Source organism: Salmo salar, chromosome ssa11 (genome assembly GCF_905237065.1).
Source record: "Salmo salar chromosome ssa11, Ssal_v3.1, whole genome shotgun sequence".
Classification (NCBI taxonomy): domain Eukaryota; kingdom Metazoa; phylum Chordata; class Actinopteri; order Salmoniformes; family Salmonidae; genus Salmo; species Salmo salar.
The window spans coordinates 38,608,188-38,623,943 of record NC_059452.1 but is presented as its reverse complement, the minus strand read 5'-3'; the positions used below and the strand labels follow the sequence as shown (position 1 = coordinate 38,623,943).

The window sequence follows — 15,756 nt, the reverse complement described above, 5'->3', positions numbered from 1 at the left end:
GGATTAAACTATCTAACAATAATACTTGTATTAATTTGGTTAGTTTTAAAGGAATGTTATCGTTGTCATTATTCGACTGCATGTCTTCAACCACTGAGTCGCATGAAGGTAGCCGGCTAGCTTCACCTTATTTACAATAACATTCATGTAACGTCAACAATAATTCGTGTGCCCCATTTGAAACAACCGGCACACCTTCACGCCATAGTAAAGGTTGACAGCTGGCTCTGGAGTATTCGTCAGTCATGGTACTGGGCACTCGTAACTAGTTTATAGGTTTTTGTTCCAGTCCAACACTTATTCAACAATGAGCTTGATTAGTTAGAGTTGGATCAAAAGCCTGCACTCCCTGTGCGTCCCCAGGACACATTTTTAAATCAAAATACCAATCGTGTTTCAGAGCAAGCAGTCATTTTTGCTTTTTAACACCTACATATGAAACAGGCCTATGTAAGGACAAAATGTGAAATATGCTAATATTAATTCTCTATGTTTTGTCAAATATATTTCAACAATCTTTCCTCCAAAGAACCATTCTATGGATGAAATATTGTGAAAATCCCCCCAAATCATGGTCTTTTAAAAAAAATCCTGCTTTCATGTGGAATCACCCTGCATGTCAGGCCTATGCTACACTTGGTTATCTGTAAATGATATGGTGTTGTCATGAACAAAAATCAACCTATTTGTAATATTTTTTTTAATTCTTGAAATAGGTGGTGGTTTAGCAGTTGGAACCCTTCTACTCATAGGTAAGTCTAATTCTACATTTTCTATTGTACATTTAGACCATTTATGTCCAAGATGTACTAGCCTAGGTAACCTACTCCTTTTAATATCCAAGAACCTTATGATCAGACATAAACTGGCTCTGGCAGCCAAAACAGCCAAATCTATCTAAACGGGAATCGATTCTCAATTGCGATACAGTTCTATAAGGCACTCTATGGGCGTCTCTCTTCCGTTACACACTGGTGATTGGAGACACTAGATAGCTAATTAGAACTGGTGGTTGCCTCTCTCTTCCATAAACAAGCTGTAACATCAACAGTGTTAAGTGTTAAAAAGGTGTATAGTAATTTAATCTTTCTCGATGATATGAAAGTAAAGTTCCAAAAGATTCCAAAACCGAGTAAAGTTCCAAGTTTCCAAGTTAAGAGTATTAAAGTGTAGACAGAGCGTCAGGACTGTTATACACATTGGCCGCGCTGTCGTCAATGTTTCGAATGAGCCCCAGGGATTATTGCAGTCACTATCTCCACCTGAAAGTACCCGAGACTGGTGTAAGGCAATGCTATGGCATTAGATTGTCCTTATCACTTACCTTTGACCTGTGCTTCTCACTTGCTTTAGTGGGTTCAGCAGAGGGCACTGCTTGTTTTTGACCAACAAGCACAAAGCTGTTTTGCCTGACACCTGCCATCCAAGTCCCTTAAAACAATACACCCTTGTAGATAAGTTGTTGATAACCGGTAGATAAGTTGATCCTTCCGATCACCCAGAAAGCGAATGATTTGGCCCTCATTGGTTCAGGTGTGTATAACCAAGCCTGGCAGTCAGATGTGTTTGTTCTTAGCCAACTCCCCCATCATGTTTGGTAATGACAAACAGTAGTGTAATGGAGGGTAAACGCATTTTACCCATCTTTTTTATTTTGTGATAATTTACCCACCTTCTTTATTTTTTGATAATTTACCCACCTTTTTTATTTTGTGAAAGTTTAACCACCTTTTGCAGAGAAAAAAAACTAACATTTTTGAGCAATTTAGGGTGGTGTATATAATATTACTGGTCTCGGGCTCCCTAGGTGTATATAATATTACTGGTCTCGGGCTCCCTAGGTGTATATAATATTACTGGTCTCAGGCTCCCTAGGTGTATATAATATTACTGGTCTCAGGCTCCCTAGGTGTATATAATATTACTGGTCTCAGGCTCCCTAGGTGTATATAATATTACTGGTCTCGGGCTCCCTAGGTGTGTATAATATTACTGGTCTCAGGCTCCCTAGGTGTATATAATATTACTGGTCTCAGGCTCCCTAGGTGTGTATAATATTACTGGTCTCGGGCTCCCTAGGTGTATATAATATTACTGGTCTCGGGCTCCCTAGGTGTATATAATATTACTGGTCTCGGGCTCCCTAGGTGTATATAATATTACTGGTCTCGGGCTCCCTAGGTGTATATAATATTACTGGTCTCGGGCTCCCTAGGTGTATATAATATTACTGGTCTCGGGCTCCCTAGGTGTATATAATATTACTGGTCTCGGGCTCCCTAGGTGTATATAATATTACTGGTCTCGGGCTCCCTAGGTGTATATAATATTACTGGTCTCGGGCTCCCTAGGTGTATATAATATTACTGGTCTCGGGCTCCCTAGGTGTATATAATATTACTGGTCTCGGGCTCCCTAGGTGTATATAATATTACTGGTCTCGGGCTCCCTAGGTGTATATAATATTACTGGTCTCGGGCTCCCTAGGTGTATATAATATTACTGGTCTCGGGCTCCCTAGGTGTATATAATATTACTGGTCTCGGGCTCCCTAGGTGTATATAATATTACTGGTCTCGGGCTCCCTAGGTGTATATAATATTACTGGTCTCGGGCTCCCTAGGTGTATATAATATTACTGGTCTCGGGCTCCCTAGGTGTATATAATATTACTGGTCTCGGGCTCCCTAGGTGTATATAATATTACTGGTCTCGGGCTCCCTAGGTGTATATAATATTACTGGTCTCGGGCTCCCTAGGTGTATATAATATTACTGGTCTCAGGCTCCCTAGGTGTATACAGTTTAAGTCGGAAGTTTACATACACCTTAGCCAAATACATTTAGGCAAAGGTAACTGGATTTAATGACTATCGCCCCGTAGCACTCACCTCTGTCATCATGAAGTGCTTTTAGAGACTAGTCAAGTATCACGTCACCTCTACCTTACCTGCCACCCTCGACCCACTTGGCTTACTGCCACAATAGATCCACAGATGATGCAATCACCATCACTCTGCTCTATCCCATCTGGACAAGAGGAATACCTACATAAGAATATTGTTAATTGACTATAGCTCAGCATTCAACACCATAGTACCCTCCAAGCTCATCATTAAACTTGAGGCCCTGGGTCTGAACCCCGCCCGTGCAATTTGGTCCTGGACTTCCTGGGGGCAGCCCGTCAACGTATCCGTGTATGCGTCTAGATTATTTTCGCAAGCTACCCGGAACATATCCCAGTCCATGTGATCAAAACAATCCTGAAGCGTGGCTAACCATCTCCACCCCCTTCAGCTACGTGAGACAGGGCCATTCTATCTCCATGTTAAAAGCCAAATCCTAGAGTTCACTCCCCTTTACAATCCCATGTCAAAATGAGCAAAATTAGAGCACCAAAAAAGGAAAACCTGTTAAGACAAAAAGGAATTCCCCCTCTAACTGTTCAGAGAGTGACTGAACTTTCCTGGAGTCCTGTGGTCACGACCCACCAAGAGGTGACTCTGCCGCCTCACCCCTCCATACCCCGCCCCCCGTCACTCCCCACTCTCTCTTCTTTTCTCAGCCCCCTCCTCCTCAGCAGCCTAATGACTCCCTCAGGTTCTATTTGGAAGGGCTCCCATAGAAAGGCAGGGCACAATGGGCCTCATCTGGAGAGGGCCCATCTGGGAGGCTTTGTGGGCCCTGCTGAAAGCCACAAAGGTCCCGCTGACCTAGAAAGCCATCAATAAGAGGACGGGGAGCCCCACCGACAACAAATTGAAGAGGCAGGGAATTTCCTGGGCCATCCCGGGAGCTGTCCCATCATGGGTGAGGAATGAGGAAACAGGCCAGGAACGTCGGGGGGTGGGGAGGGAAGTACATTCTCCAGGTGTTCCTGGATGGCTCTGCGTTATTCCCGAGCTGTCGGATGTGATGTCAGCTGTATGGCTGTCACCTTTAACTGTCACTGTCCTTTGTGTGTGTGCCCACTGTCTGCCATTGTGTGTAGAGGCCAGAGACTGCTTTACAAAATGGTGGTTTGTGGCTGTGACAAGAAGCAGCAGTGGCATGCTGGGTAGTGGTATGTGGGGGCGTGGAAGTAGGAAGTGGGCCTACGTTGTGGTTCTGTGGTTGGGTGGTGGGTGCTTTGTGTGGTCTGAGGTAGCCATCCGTGGTAGAATGTGTCCCTCACTCACTAGTCACTTGTCCTCACTGTCACTCAGGATTTCAATACAGACGTAAATAAGACCAGAATGCAAGCTCTTCCAAGTGTTAGCCTATTTTGTCCTGAAGCTGCAAACAGCTCTCAGAGTTCCACTAGAATTAGGCCTGGTGTTTCACTGTTGTGTTATGTTTGACATTTAGACTGCACGTCTTTTTGGATGTAAATGTCACCTGATGCCTTTTTATACACACCTAAACCAGCATTATCTTCTGAATTGAATAGTGTTCATATGAATTACATCAACAAACACAAGGCCATCTGGAAAGCCATCATCACCATCATAATCCTCAGAGAACAACAGTGAATTAAAGTGAGCTGGATGTCAAGAAATTGGCTACCATTGAAATGAGTTGACTTGACTCACACATCAACAAAATAAACAGACAACAGTCATTTCATTGGGGTGAAGAAACACTCCCGACTCTGAATGCATGGTTGAGTTCCACATCCCTATGTCATTTAGCTGACAGGGCTCATACCTCCATGAGAACTCTGGTGAATCCTCCACACAGGATGTCCTATCCTCTCTTCAAGATGGTGGAGGAGATGACGTGTGGCTCACCCCTTTCTGTGAGAGGTGTGGCTGTCGTCTCATATGATTGGGAGCTCTGGTTCAGGAGATGACACCTGTGTCTCTGTGTCGTGTCCATTCTCCCCACCTCCCTCACTAAGCGTGACTGGTCATTACATCCATTCCAGACAGGCAGTGTGACAGATCCCCATCTGTTGTGTTGTAATTAGGCTCAGCCAGGTGTAAGGTGTTACGTTGGGAAACACTGTGGCTTTATGTGAACAGCGAATCCTGTCTTTTACTGTCAATGTATATAGACATTTAAACTTCATCACCTCTATGCTGTGTACATGATGTGTTTATGTCATTTGTTTCTTCCATTTTTGAGACTAAAGTGGCAGTGATCTGTGTCAATGACGCTGTTCTCTGTGTAGGTAGGAGGACACTATGTCAGTGGGACCTAATGTTACGTTATGTGTGTTGTCTCTCAGAGGAGGACCGATATGACAGCTACTCTCGTATGCTGCTCAAGTACTTCCTGGCAGAGGGGGTGGTGTGTGGACATGAACTCTACGTGGCGTCTGCTCTGGACCACCCCAATGACATCCTACAGGTGTGTGTGTGCGTGCGTTCATCCTGTCAGTCTGTCCCACTGGCCTGCACATCTTTTACCATACGGTCTTTATGGATTTGTAGTCCATGATGCTATGGATTTCAGGAGCTCCCACAGCAATGATGCTGCCTTGTTTTTGGGGGGTTCGAGGGTGGTGTGTGTTGGGGGGGTTGGCATTGTTGAGATGTTTCCGGATACATCACTCTGAAGGGGAGCAGAGCTCCTAAAGCTGTTTCCCCACTCGGCACCACAGGATTGATAGTGGGAGGGGTCACAACTTAACCCCCTCTTTACATATCAAAGGGTTAGAGGCGGAGAGTAAGAGAGGAGGGAGGTCTCTGGTCTGGCATAATCAAATCATATTGGTCCCTAATTCAATCAATTGCAGAAAAGGAAAATTGCTGAGCCAGGAACTGCGTCTCTAGAAAGATGGGGCCAATGGAGAAGTTCCAACCCAACTTTGCTATATTGTGACTTTTATTGTGTTTATCTTGACTTTTTTGTACAGAAAGTTCATACTATTATCACATATGACCGCCAAGTACTTCTGGACATCAGATCGACAGTTACGACAGTTACGACCTCAAATACGACTTCAACTCCGACTCAGCTGTTCCACTGATCATACCGGACCCTATCCCTTTGTTCCATGGACTAACAAAACGCCGCAGGTAGAAACGTGGGAGATGCTGCAATGTTATGTCTTACTGAAACGTGGCTGGAAGATGACGCTCTGCACCCAGTACTCTGTGGATTCTCCATGCAGCGGCAGGATCACAAGGCGGCTTCGGGGAGAACAAAAGGAGGCTGTGTGTTTTTTCCTAAATAACAACTGGTGTGCTGCTTCAGGTGTGAAGGAAATCTGGAGCTTTTGCTCACCTGATATAGAATACCTCATGGTAAGCTGCAGACCCTTATCTACCAAGAGACTTCTCATCTGTAATTATCACGGCTGTCTACATTCCTCCACAGGCCAACACCACTCTGGTACTCAACAAACTGTATGGGGCCATAAACAAACAAGAAACCACTCACCCAGAGGCAGCGTTCCTGGTGGGCGAGACTTTAAGGCAGTGAGACTTAACCTCACTTCTACCAACACGTCTCCTGCACCACTAGGGGTGATAAAACTCTAGACTACTTTTATTCTACCCATAGAAACGCATACAAGACCCTCCCTCGTCCTCCGTTCAGCAAATCTGACCATGACTCCATTCTCCTGCTTCCTGTTTACAAACAAAAGCTCAAACAGGAAGTACCAGTGACGCGCTCAATGCGGAAGTGGTCAGACGAAGCAGATGTGAGGCTACAAGACTGTTTTGCTAGTACAGACTAGGATGTGTTGTGGGATTCATCCGATAACATTGAGTAGTTTACTACAACAGTCATGGGCTTCATTAATAAGTGAATAGTTGATATCGTCCCGACAGTGACTATAAGAACGTATCCCAACCAAAAACCATGGATTACAGGCAATATCCATGCTGGACTAAAGGCTAGAGCTACCGCTTACAATGAACAGGACACGGACATGAAATCCTGCTACGACCTTCGAGACATCAAACATGCAAAAGGCCAAGGAGGAAGGTGGAAATCCTATTACACCGGCTATGATGCTCGCCGTATGTGGCAGGGCTTGCAGACGATAACGGATTACAAAGGGACACCCAACCATGAGGTTCCCAGCGACGCAGAACTCCCAAACGAACGAAATGCCTTTTATGCTCTCTTCAAGGAATATAAAACTGTGCCTTGCGTGAAAGCCCATGTTTTTCTGGATGACTGTGTGATCTCGCTTTCCATGGCAGATGTGAGCAAAACGTTTAAACAGGTTAACAATCACAAGGCCGGAATACCAGGGCGCGTTCTCAAAGCATGCGCACACCAGCTGGCAGGTGTCTTCAGAGATTTTAAATATCTCCTTGTCCCAATCTGTAATCCCAATGTGTTTCAAGCTGACCACCATTGTCCCTGTTCCCAAGAGCCCCAAGGTAACCTGCCTACATGACTATCACCCTGTAGCACTCACATCTGTAATTCTGAAGTGATTTGAAATAGACGTCGACCGACTATGATTTTTCAACGCCGATACCGATTTATTGGAGGACCAAAAAAACCCGATACCGATTAATCGGCCGATTTTTATATATATATTTGTAATAAGGACAATTACAATAATACTGAATGAACACTTATTTTAATTTAATATAATACATCAATAAAATATATTTAGTCTCAAATAAATAATGAAACATGTTCAATTTGGTTTAAATAATTAAAAACAGTGTTGGAGAAGAAAGTAAAAGTGCAATATGTGCCATGTTAAAAAGCTAAAGTTTAAGTTCCTTGCTCAGAACATGACAACATATGAAAGCTGGTGGTTCCTTTTAACATGACTCTTCAATATTCCCAGGTAAGAAGTTTTAGGTTGTAGTTATTATAGGACTAATTCTCTCTATACCATTTGTATTTCATATACCTTTGACTATTGGATGTTCTAATAGGTACTTTAGTATTGCCAGGCTAATTTCGGGAGTTGAATGGCTTGAAGTCATAAACAGCGCAATGCTTGAAGCACAGCAAAGAGCTCCTGGCAAGTGCTGTTTGAATGAATCCTTACGAGCCTGTTGCTGCCTACCACCACTCAGACTGCTCTATCAAATCATAGATTTGATTATAATATAATAACACACAGAAATACGAGCCGTAGTTCATTAATATGGTCAAATACAGAAATGATCATTTCGAAAACAAAACGTTCATTCTTTCAGTGAAATACGGAACCGTTTCGTATTTTATCTAACGGGTGGCATCCATAAGTCTAAATATTGCTGTTACATTGCACAACCTTCAATGTTATGTCATAATTACGTACAATTCTGGCAAATTAGTTCGCAACGAGCCAGGCGGCCCAAACTGTTGCATATACCCTGACTCTGCATGCAATGAACACAAGAGAAGTGACATAATTTCCCTACTTAATATTGCCTGCTAACATGAATTTATTTTAACTACATTTGCAGGTTTATATGCAGGATTATATGCAATGCAGGACAAGCTAGATAAACTAGTAATATCATCAACCATGTGTAGTTAACTAGTGATTGTTAAGATTGATTGTTTTTTATAAGATAAGTTTAATGCTAGCTCCTTGCTGCACTCACATAACAGGTAGTCAGCCTGCCACGCAGTCTCCTCGTGGAGTGCAATGTAATCGGCCATGATCGGTGTCCAAAAATGCAGATTACCGATTGTTATGAAAACTTGAACTTGGCCCGAATTAATCGACCATTCCGATTAATCAGTCGACCTCTAATTTGAAAGGATGGCTTTGACACACATCAACACCATAATCCCAGATACCCCACTCCAATTTGCGTACCGCCCCAACAGAACCACAAATGACGCGATCTCAATTGCACTTCACACTGCCCTCTCCCACCTCGCCCAACGCTCTAACCATTAGGCTACCTGCCGAAATAACTATGTAAGAATGCAGTTCATAGACTACGGTAGAGGTCGACCGATTATGATTTTTCAATGCCGATATCGATTATTGGAGGACCAAAAAAAAGCCGATACCGATTTATCGGCCGATTTTAAATTTAAAAAAATGTATTTATTTATTTGTAATAATGACAATTACAACAATACTGAATGAACACTTATTTTAACTTAATATAATACATCAATAAAATCAATTTAGCCTCAAATAAATAATGAAATATGTTCAATTTGGTTTAAATAATGCAAAAACAAAGTGTTGGAGAAGAAAGTAAAAGTGCAATATGTGCCATGTAAAAAAGCTAACGTTTAAGTTCCTTGCTCAGAACATTCGAACATATGAAAGCTGGTGGTTCCTTTTAACATGAGTCTTCAATATTCCCAGGTAAGAAGTTTTAGGTTGTAGTTATTATAGGAATTATAGGACTATTTCTCTCTATACGATTTGTATTTCATATACCTTTGACTATTGGATGTTCTTATAGGCACTTTAGTATTGCCAGTGTAACAGTATAGCTTCCGTCCCTCTCCTCGCTCCTACCTGGGCTCGAACCAGGAACACATCGACAACAGCCACCCTCGAAGCAGCGTTACCCATGCAGAGCAAGGGGAACAACGCTATTAGCGCAACAACGCTATTAGCGCGCACCCAGCTAACTAGCTAGCCATTTCACATCGGTTACACCAGCCTAATCTTGGGAGTTGACAGGCTTGAAGTCATAAACAGCGTAATGCATTGTGAAGGGCTGCTGGCAAACGCACGAAAGTGCTGTTTGAATGAATGCTTATGAGCCTGCTGCTGCCTACCATCGCTCAGTCAGACTGTACCTAAGCAATTATATGCAACGCAGGACAGGCTAGATAAACTAGTAATATCATCAACCATGTGTAGTTAACTAGTGATTATGATTGATTGATTGTTTTTTATAAGATAAGTTTAATGCTAGCTAGCAACTTACCTTGGCTTCTTACTGCATTCGCGTAACAGGCAGGCGCCTCGTGGAGTGCAATGTAAAGCAGGTGGTTAGAGCGTATGACTAGTTAACCGTAAGGTTGCAAGATTGAATCCCCGAGCTGACAAGGTAAAAATCTGTCGTTCTGCCCCTGAACAAGGCAGTTAACCCACCGTTCCTAGGCCGTCATTGAAAATAAGAATGTGTTCTTAACTGACTTGCCTAGTTAAATAAAGGTCTAAAAAAAATCAAATTCGAAAATTGGGCCAAATCGGCGGCCAAAAATACCAATTTCCGATTATGAAAACTTGAAATCGGCCCTAATTAATCGGCCATTCCGATTAATCGGTCGACCTCTAGGCTACAGCTCAGCGTTCAACACCATTGTCCAAGTTTATCACCCAGCTAGGGACCCTGGGACTGAACTCCTCTCTGCAATTGGATCCTGGACTTCCTGATGGGTCGTCCCCAGGTGGTGAGGGTAAGCAACAACACCTCCACCACACTAAACCTCAACACGGAGGCCCCTCAGGGGTGTGTGGCTAGTCCCTTCCTGTACTCCCTGTTCACCCGTGACTGCATGGCGTGCACGACTCCAACACCATCATCACGTTTGCTGACAACACGACGGTGGTAAGCCTGATCACCAACGGCGATGAGTCAGCCTACAGGGAGGAGGTCAGAGACTTAGCAGTGTGGTGCCAGGACAACAACCTCTCCCTCAATGTCAGTAAGATCAAGGAGCTGATCATGGACTACAGGATAAAGAGGGGAGAGCACACCCCCATCCAAATCAATGGGGCTGTTGTGGAGCGGGTCGAGAGCTTTAAGTTCCTTCGCGTCCACGTCACTAAGGACTTGACATTGCCTCTTCCCCCTCAGTAGGCTGAGAAGATTTGGCATGGGCCCTAAGATCCTCAAAACGTTCTATAGTTGCACCATCAAAAGCGTCTTGACCGGCTGCATTACCACTTGGTATGGCAATTGCACCGCCCTTGACCACAAAGAACTACAAAGGGGTGTGCGGACAGCCCAGTACATCACTGGGGCCGAGCTCCCTGCCATCCAGGACCTCTATATCAGGCGGTGTCAGAGGAAGGCCCGAAAAACTGCCAAAGACTCTAGCCACCAAAGCCGTAAACTGTTCACTCGGCTACCCTCCGGCAAACGGTACCGGAGCATCGGCTCTCAGACCAACAGGCTCCGAGACAGCTTCTACTCTCAAGCCATAAGACTGCTAAAAGCTAAATAGTCAATTATTAATGGTTAATGGTTCCCAAACTATCTGTACTGACTCTATCTTGCACTGACCTTACACACAATCACTAGACTTTATGTAAACACCATATACACACTCACTAGACTATATATACATACTCACTAGACTATATACACACACACACCGAATACACACTCACTAGACTATATATACACACTCACTAGACTATATATACACACTAGACTATATATACACACACCGTATACACACTCACTAGAATATATACACACACCGTATACATACTCACTAGACTATATATACACACCCTATACACACTCACTAGACTCTAAATACACACACTCACTAGACTATATATACACACTAGACTATATATACACACTCACTAGACTATATACACACTAGACTATATATACATACACCCTATACACACTCACTAGACTCTAAATACACACTAGACTATATACACACACCGTATACACACTCAGTAGACTATATATACACACTCACTAGACTATATATACACACTCACTAGACTGTATATATATATATAGACTATATACACACACCGTATACACACTCAGTAGACTATATACACACTAGACTATATATACATACACCATATACACACTCACTAGACTATATACACACTCACTAGACTATATATACACACTCACTAGACTGTGTTATATATATATATATATATATATATATATATATATATATACACACTAGACTATATATACACACTCACTAGACTATATATACACACTCACTAGACTATATATACACACTTACTAGACTATATATACACACTAGACTATATACACACACCGTATACACACTCAGTAGACTATATACACACTAGACTATATATACATACACCGTATACACACTCACTAGACTATATACACACTAGACTATATATACATTCACCCTATACACACTCACTAGACTATATACACACTGGACTATATATACATACACCCTATACACACTCACTAGACTATATACACACTGGACTATATATACATACACCCTATACACACTCACTAGACTATATACACACTGGACTATATATACATACACCCTATACACACTCACTAGACTATATATGCACACTAGACTATATATACATACACCCTATATACACTCACTAGACTATATACACACACACCCTATACACACTCACTAGACTATATATACACACTCAATAGACTATATACACTCACTAGACTATATACACACACCATATACACACTCACTAGACTATATATAAACACCATATACACACTCACTCACATACACTGTCACTCCCACACAAATCCCTCACACATTCACATACACTACATACACACACACACACACACACACACACACACACACACACACACACACACACACACACACACACACACACACACAGAACACACACGCATACCAACACAACACAACACAAACATACACACAAACACTTTTACACTCATAATTTGCTGCTGCTGCTCTGTTGTTTATTTTACTCGTATCTATCCTGATGCCTCGTCACTTTACCTTGCCTTCATGTACATATCTACCTCAAATATATCATACCTCTGGTATGATCTGGCACATTGACCCCATAATGACAATGCAAACACATTTTTTTATTACATATTTTTTTATTTATCAAAAATAAAAAACAGAAATGCCATTTATTTACATAAGTATTCAGCCCCTTTGCTATGATATTCGAAATTGAGCCCAGGTGCATCCTGTTTCCATTGATCATCCTTCAGATGTTTCTACATCTTGGAGTCCACCTGTAGTAAATTCAATTGACTGGACATTATTTGGAAAGGCACACACCTGTCTATATAAGGTCCCACAGTTGACAGTGCATGTCAGAGCAAAAAGCAAGCCATGAGGTCGAAGGAATTGTCCGTAGAGCACTGAGACAGGATTTTGTCGAGGCACAGATCTGGGGAAGGGTGCCAAAACATTTCTGTAGCATTGAAGGTCCTCAAGAACACAGTGGCCTCCATCATTCTTAAATGGAAGACGTTTGGAAGCACCAAGACTCTTCCTAGAGCTGGCCTCCAGTCCAAACTGAGCAATCAGGGGAGAAGGGCCTTGGTCAGGGAGGTGACCAAGAACCCGATGACAGAGCTCCAGAGTTTCTCTGTGGAGATGGGAGAACCTTCCAGAAGGACAGCCATCTCTGCAGCACACCACAATTCAGGCCTTTATGGTAGAGTGGCCAGACGGAATCCACTCCTCAGTAAAAGGCACATGACAGACCGCTTGGAGTTTGGCAAAAAGCACCTAAAGGACTCTGACCATGAGAAACAAGATTCTGTTTTGATGAAACCGAGATTGAACTATTTGGCCTGAATGCCAAGTGTCACATCTGGACGAAACCAGGCACCACTCATCATCTGGCCAATAACATCCTTACGGTGAAGCATGGTGGTGGCAGTCTCATTCTGTGGGTATGTTTTTCAGCGGCAGGGACTGAGAGACTAGTCAGGATCGAGGGAAAGATGAACGGAGCAAAGTACAGAGAGATCCTTAATGAAAACCTGCTCCAGAGCGCTCAGGACCTCACACTGGGGCAAAGTTTCACCTTCCAACAGGACAGCCCCCCCTAACACACAGCCAAGACAACTCAGGAGTGGCTTCGGGACAAGTCTCTGAATGTCCTTGAGTGGCCCAGCCGATCTAACATCTCTGGAGAGACCTGAAAATAGCTGTGCAGCGATGCTCCCCATCCAACCTGACAGAGCTTGAGAGGATCTGCAGAGAAGAATGTGAGAAACTCCCCAAATACAGATGTTGCAAGCTTGTAGCGTCATACCCAAGAAGACTCGGCTGTAATCGCTGCCAAAGGTGCTTCAACAAAGTACTGAGTAAAAGGTCTAAATACTTACAGTAGCACTCAAAAGTTTGGACACACCTACTCATTCAAGGGTTTATTTTTACTATTTTATACATTGTAGAATAATATTGAAGACTTTAAAACTATGAAGTAACACATATGGAATCATGTAGTAACCAAAAAAGTGTTAAACAAATCAAAATATATTTTATAATTGACATTCTTCAAGTAGCCCCCCCTTTGCCTTGATGACAGCTTTGCACACTCTTGGCATTCTCTCAGCCAGCTTCATGAGGTAGTCACCTGGAATGCATTTCAATTAACAGGTGTGCCTTAAGTTAATTTGTGGAATTTCTTTCCTTCTTAATGCGTTTGAGCCAATCAGTTGTGTTGTGACAAGGTAGGTGTGGTATACAGAATATAGACATATTTAGTGAAAGACCAAGTCCATATTATGGCAAGAACAGCTCAAATAACAAAGAGAAACAACAGTCCATCATTACTTTAAGACATGAAGGTCAGTCAATCCGGATAATGTCAAGAACTTTGAAAGTTTCTTCAAGTGCAGTTGCAAAACACATCAAGCGCTATGATGAAACTGGCTCTCATGAGGACCGCCATAGGAAAGGAAGACCCAGAGTTACCTCTGCTGCAGAGGATAAGTTCATTAGAGTTACCATGCTTCACAGAGTTCATGTAACAGTCACATCTCAACATCAACTGTTCAGAGGAGACTGCGTGAATCAGGCCTTCATTGTCGAATTGCTGCAAAGAAACCACTACTAAAGGACACCAATAAGAAGAAGAGACTTGCTTGGGCCAAGAAACATGAGCAATGGACATTAGACCGGTGGAAATCTGTCCTTTGGTCTGATGAGTCCAAATTTGACATTTTTGGTTCCAACCACCGTGTCTTTGTGAGACGCAAAGTTGGTGAACGGATGATCTCCGCATGTGTGGTTCCCACTGTGAAGCATGGAGGAGGAGGTGTGATGGTGTGGAAGTGCTTTGCTGGTGACACTGTCTGTGATTTTATTTAGAATTCATGGCACACTTAATCTGCATGGCTACCACAGCATTCTGCTGCGATACACATCCCATCTGTTTTGCCCTTAGTGGGACTATCATTTGTTTTTCAACAGGACAATGACCTAAGTGTTATTTGACCAAGAAGTAGAGGGATGTAGTGCTGCATCAGATGACCTGGCCTCCACAATCACCAGACCTCAACCCAATTGAGATGGTTTGGAATGAGTTGGACCACAGAGTGAAGGAAAAGCAGCCAACAGGTGCTCAGTGTATGTGGAAACTCCTTCAAGACTGTTGGAAAAGCATTTAGGTGAAGCTGGTTGAGAGAATGCCAAGAGTGTGCAAAGCTGTCATCAAGGCAAAGGGTGGCTACTTTTGAAGAATCTCAAATATAAAATATATTTTGATTTGTTTAACACCTTTTTGGTTCTACATGATTCCATATGTGTTATTTCATAGTTTAGATGTCTTCACTATTATTCTACAATGTAGAACATTGAGTTAGTAGGTGTGTCAACTTTCAACTGGTACTGTTTGTAAATGTGATATTTCAGTTTCAAACCTGTTTTTGCTTTGTCATTATGGGGTATTGTGTGTAGATCAATTAGGAAAGTAAACAATTGAATCCATTTTAGAATAAGGCTGTAACGTAACAAAATGTGGAAAAAGTGAAGGGGTCTGAATACTTTCTGAATGCACTATAGATCCATTCATGTGTATTTTATTTTATCCCTGTTTAGTTTCTGTTAAATGTTTTTTATTGTTTAACTCTGCATTGTTGGGAAATGCTCGTAAGCATGCATTTCAATGTTAAGTCTACACCAGTTGTATTCAGCGCATGTGATGAAT

At 42.6% G+C, this 15,756-nt stretch overlaps 1 protein-coding gene across 2 annotated transcripts in view; it reads left to right on the top strand.

Annotated features, from left to right (window-relative positions):
• The window catches only part of LOC106562585 (elongator complex protein 4), a 202,193-nt gene that overhangs the window by 250 nt on the left and 186,187 nt on the right, over positions 1-15,756 (top strand). For both annotated transcript variants that reach the window (XM_045689524.1, XM_045689523.1), the window contains exons 2-3: positions 717-752; positions 5,209-5,330. In XM_045689524.1, the coding sequence (XP_045545480.1) occupies positions 717-752; positions 5,209-5,330 (158 nt within the window). The remainder of the gene's footprint in view (positions 1-716; positions 753-5,208; positions 5,331-15,756) is intronic.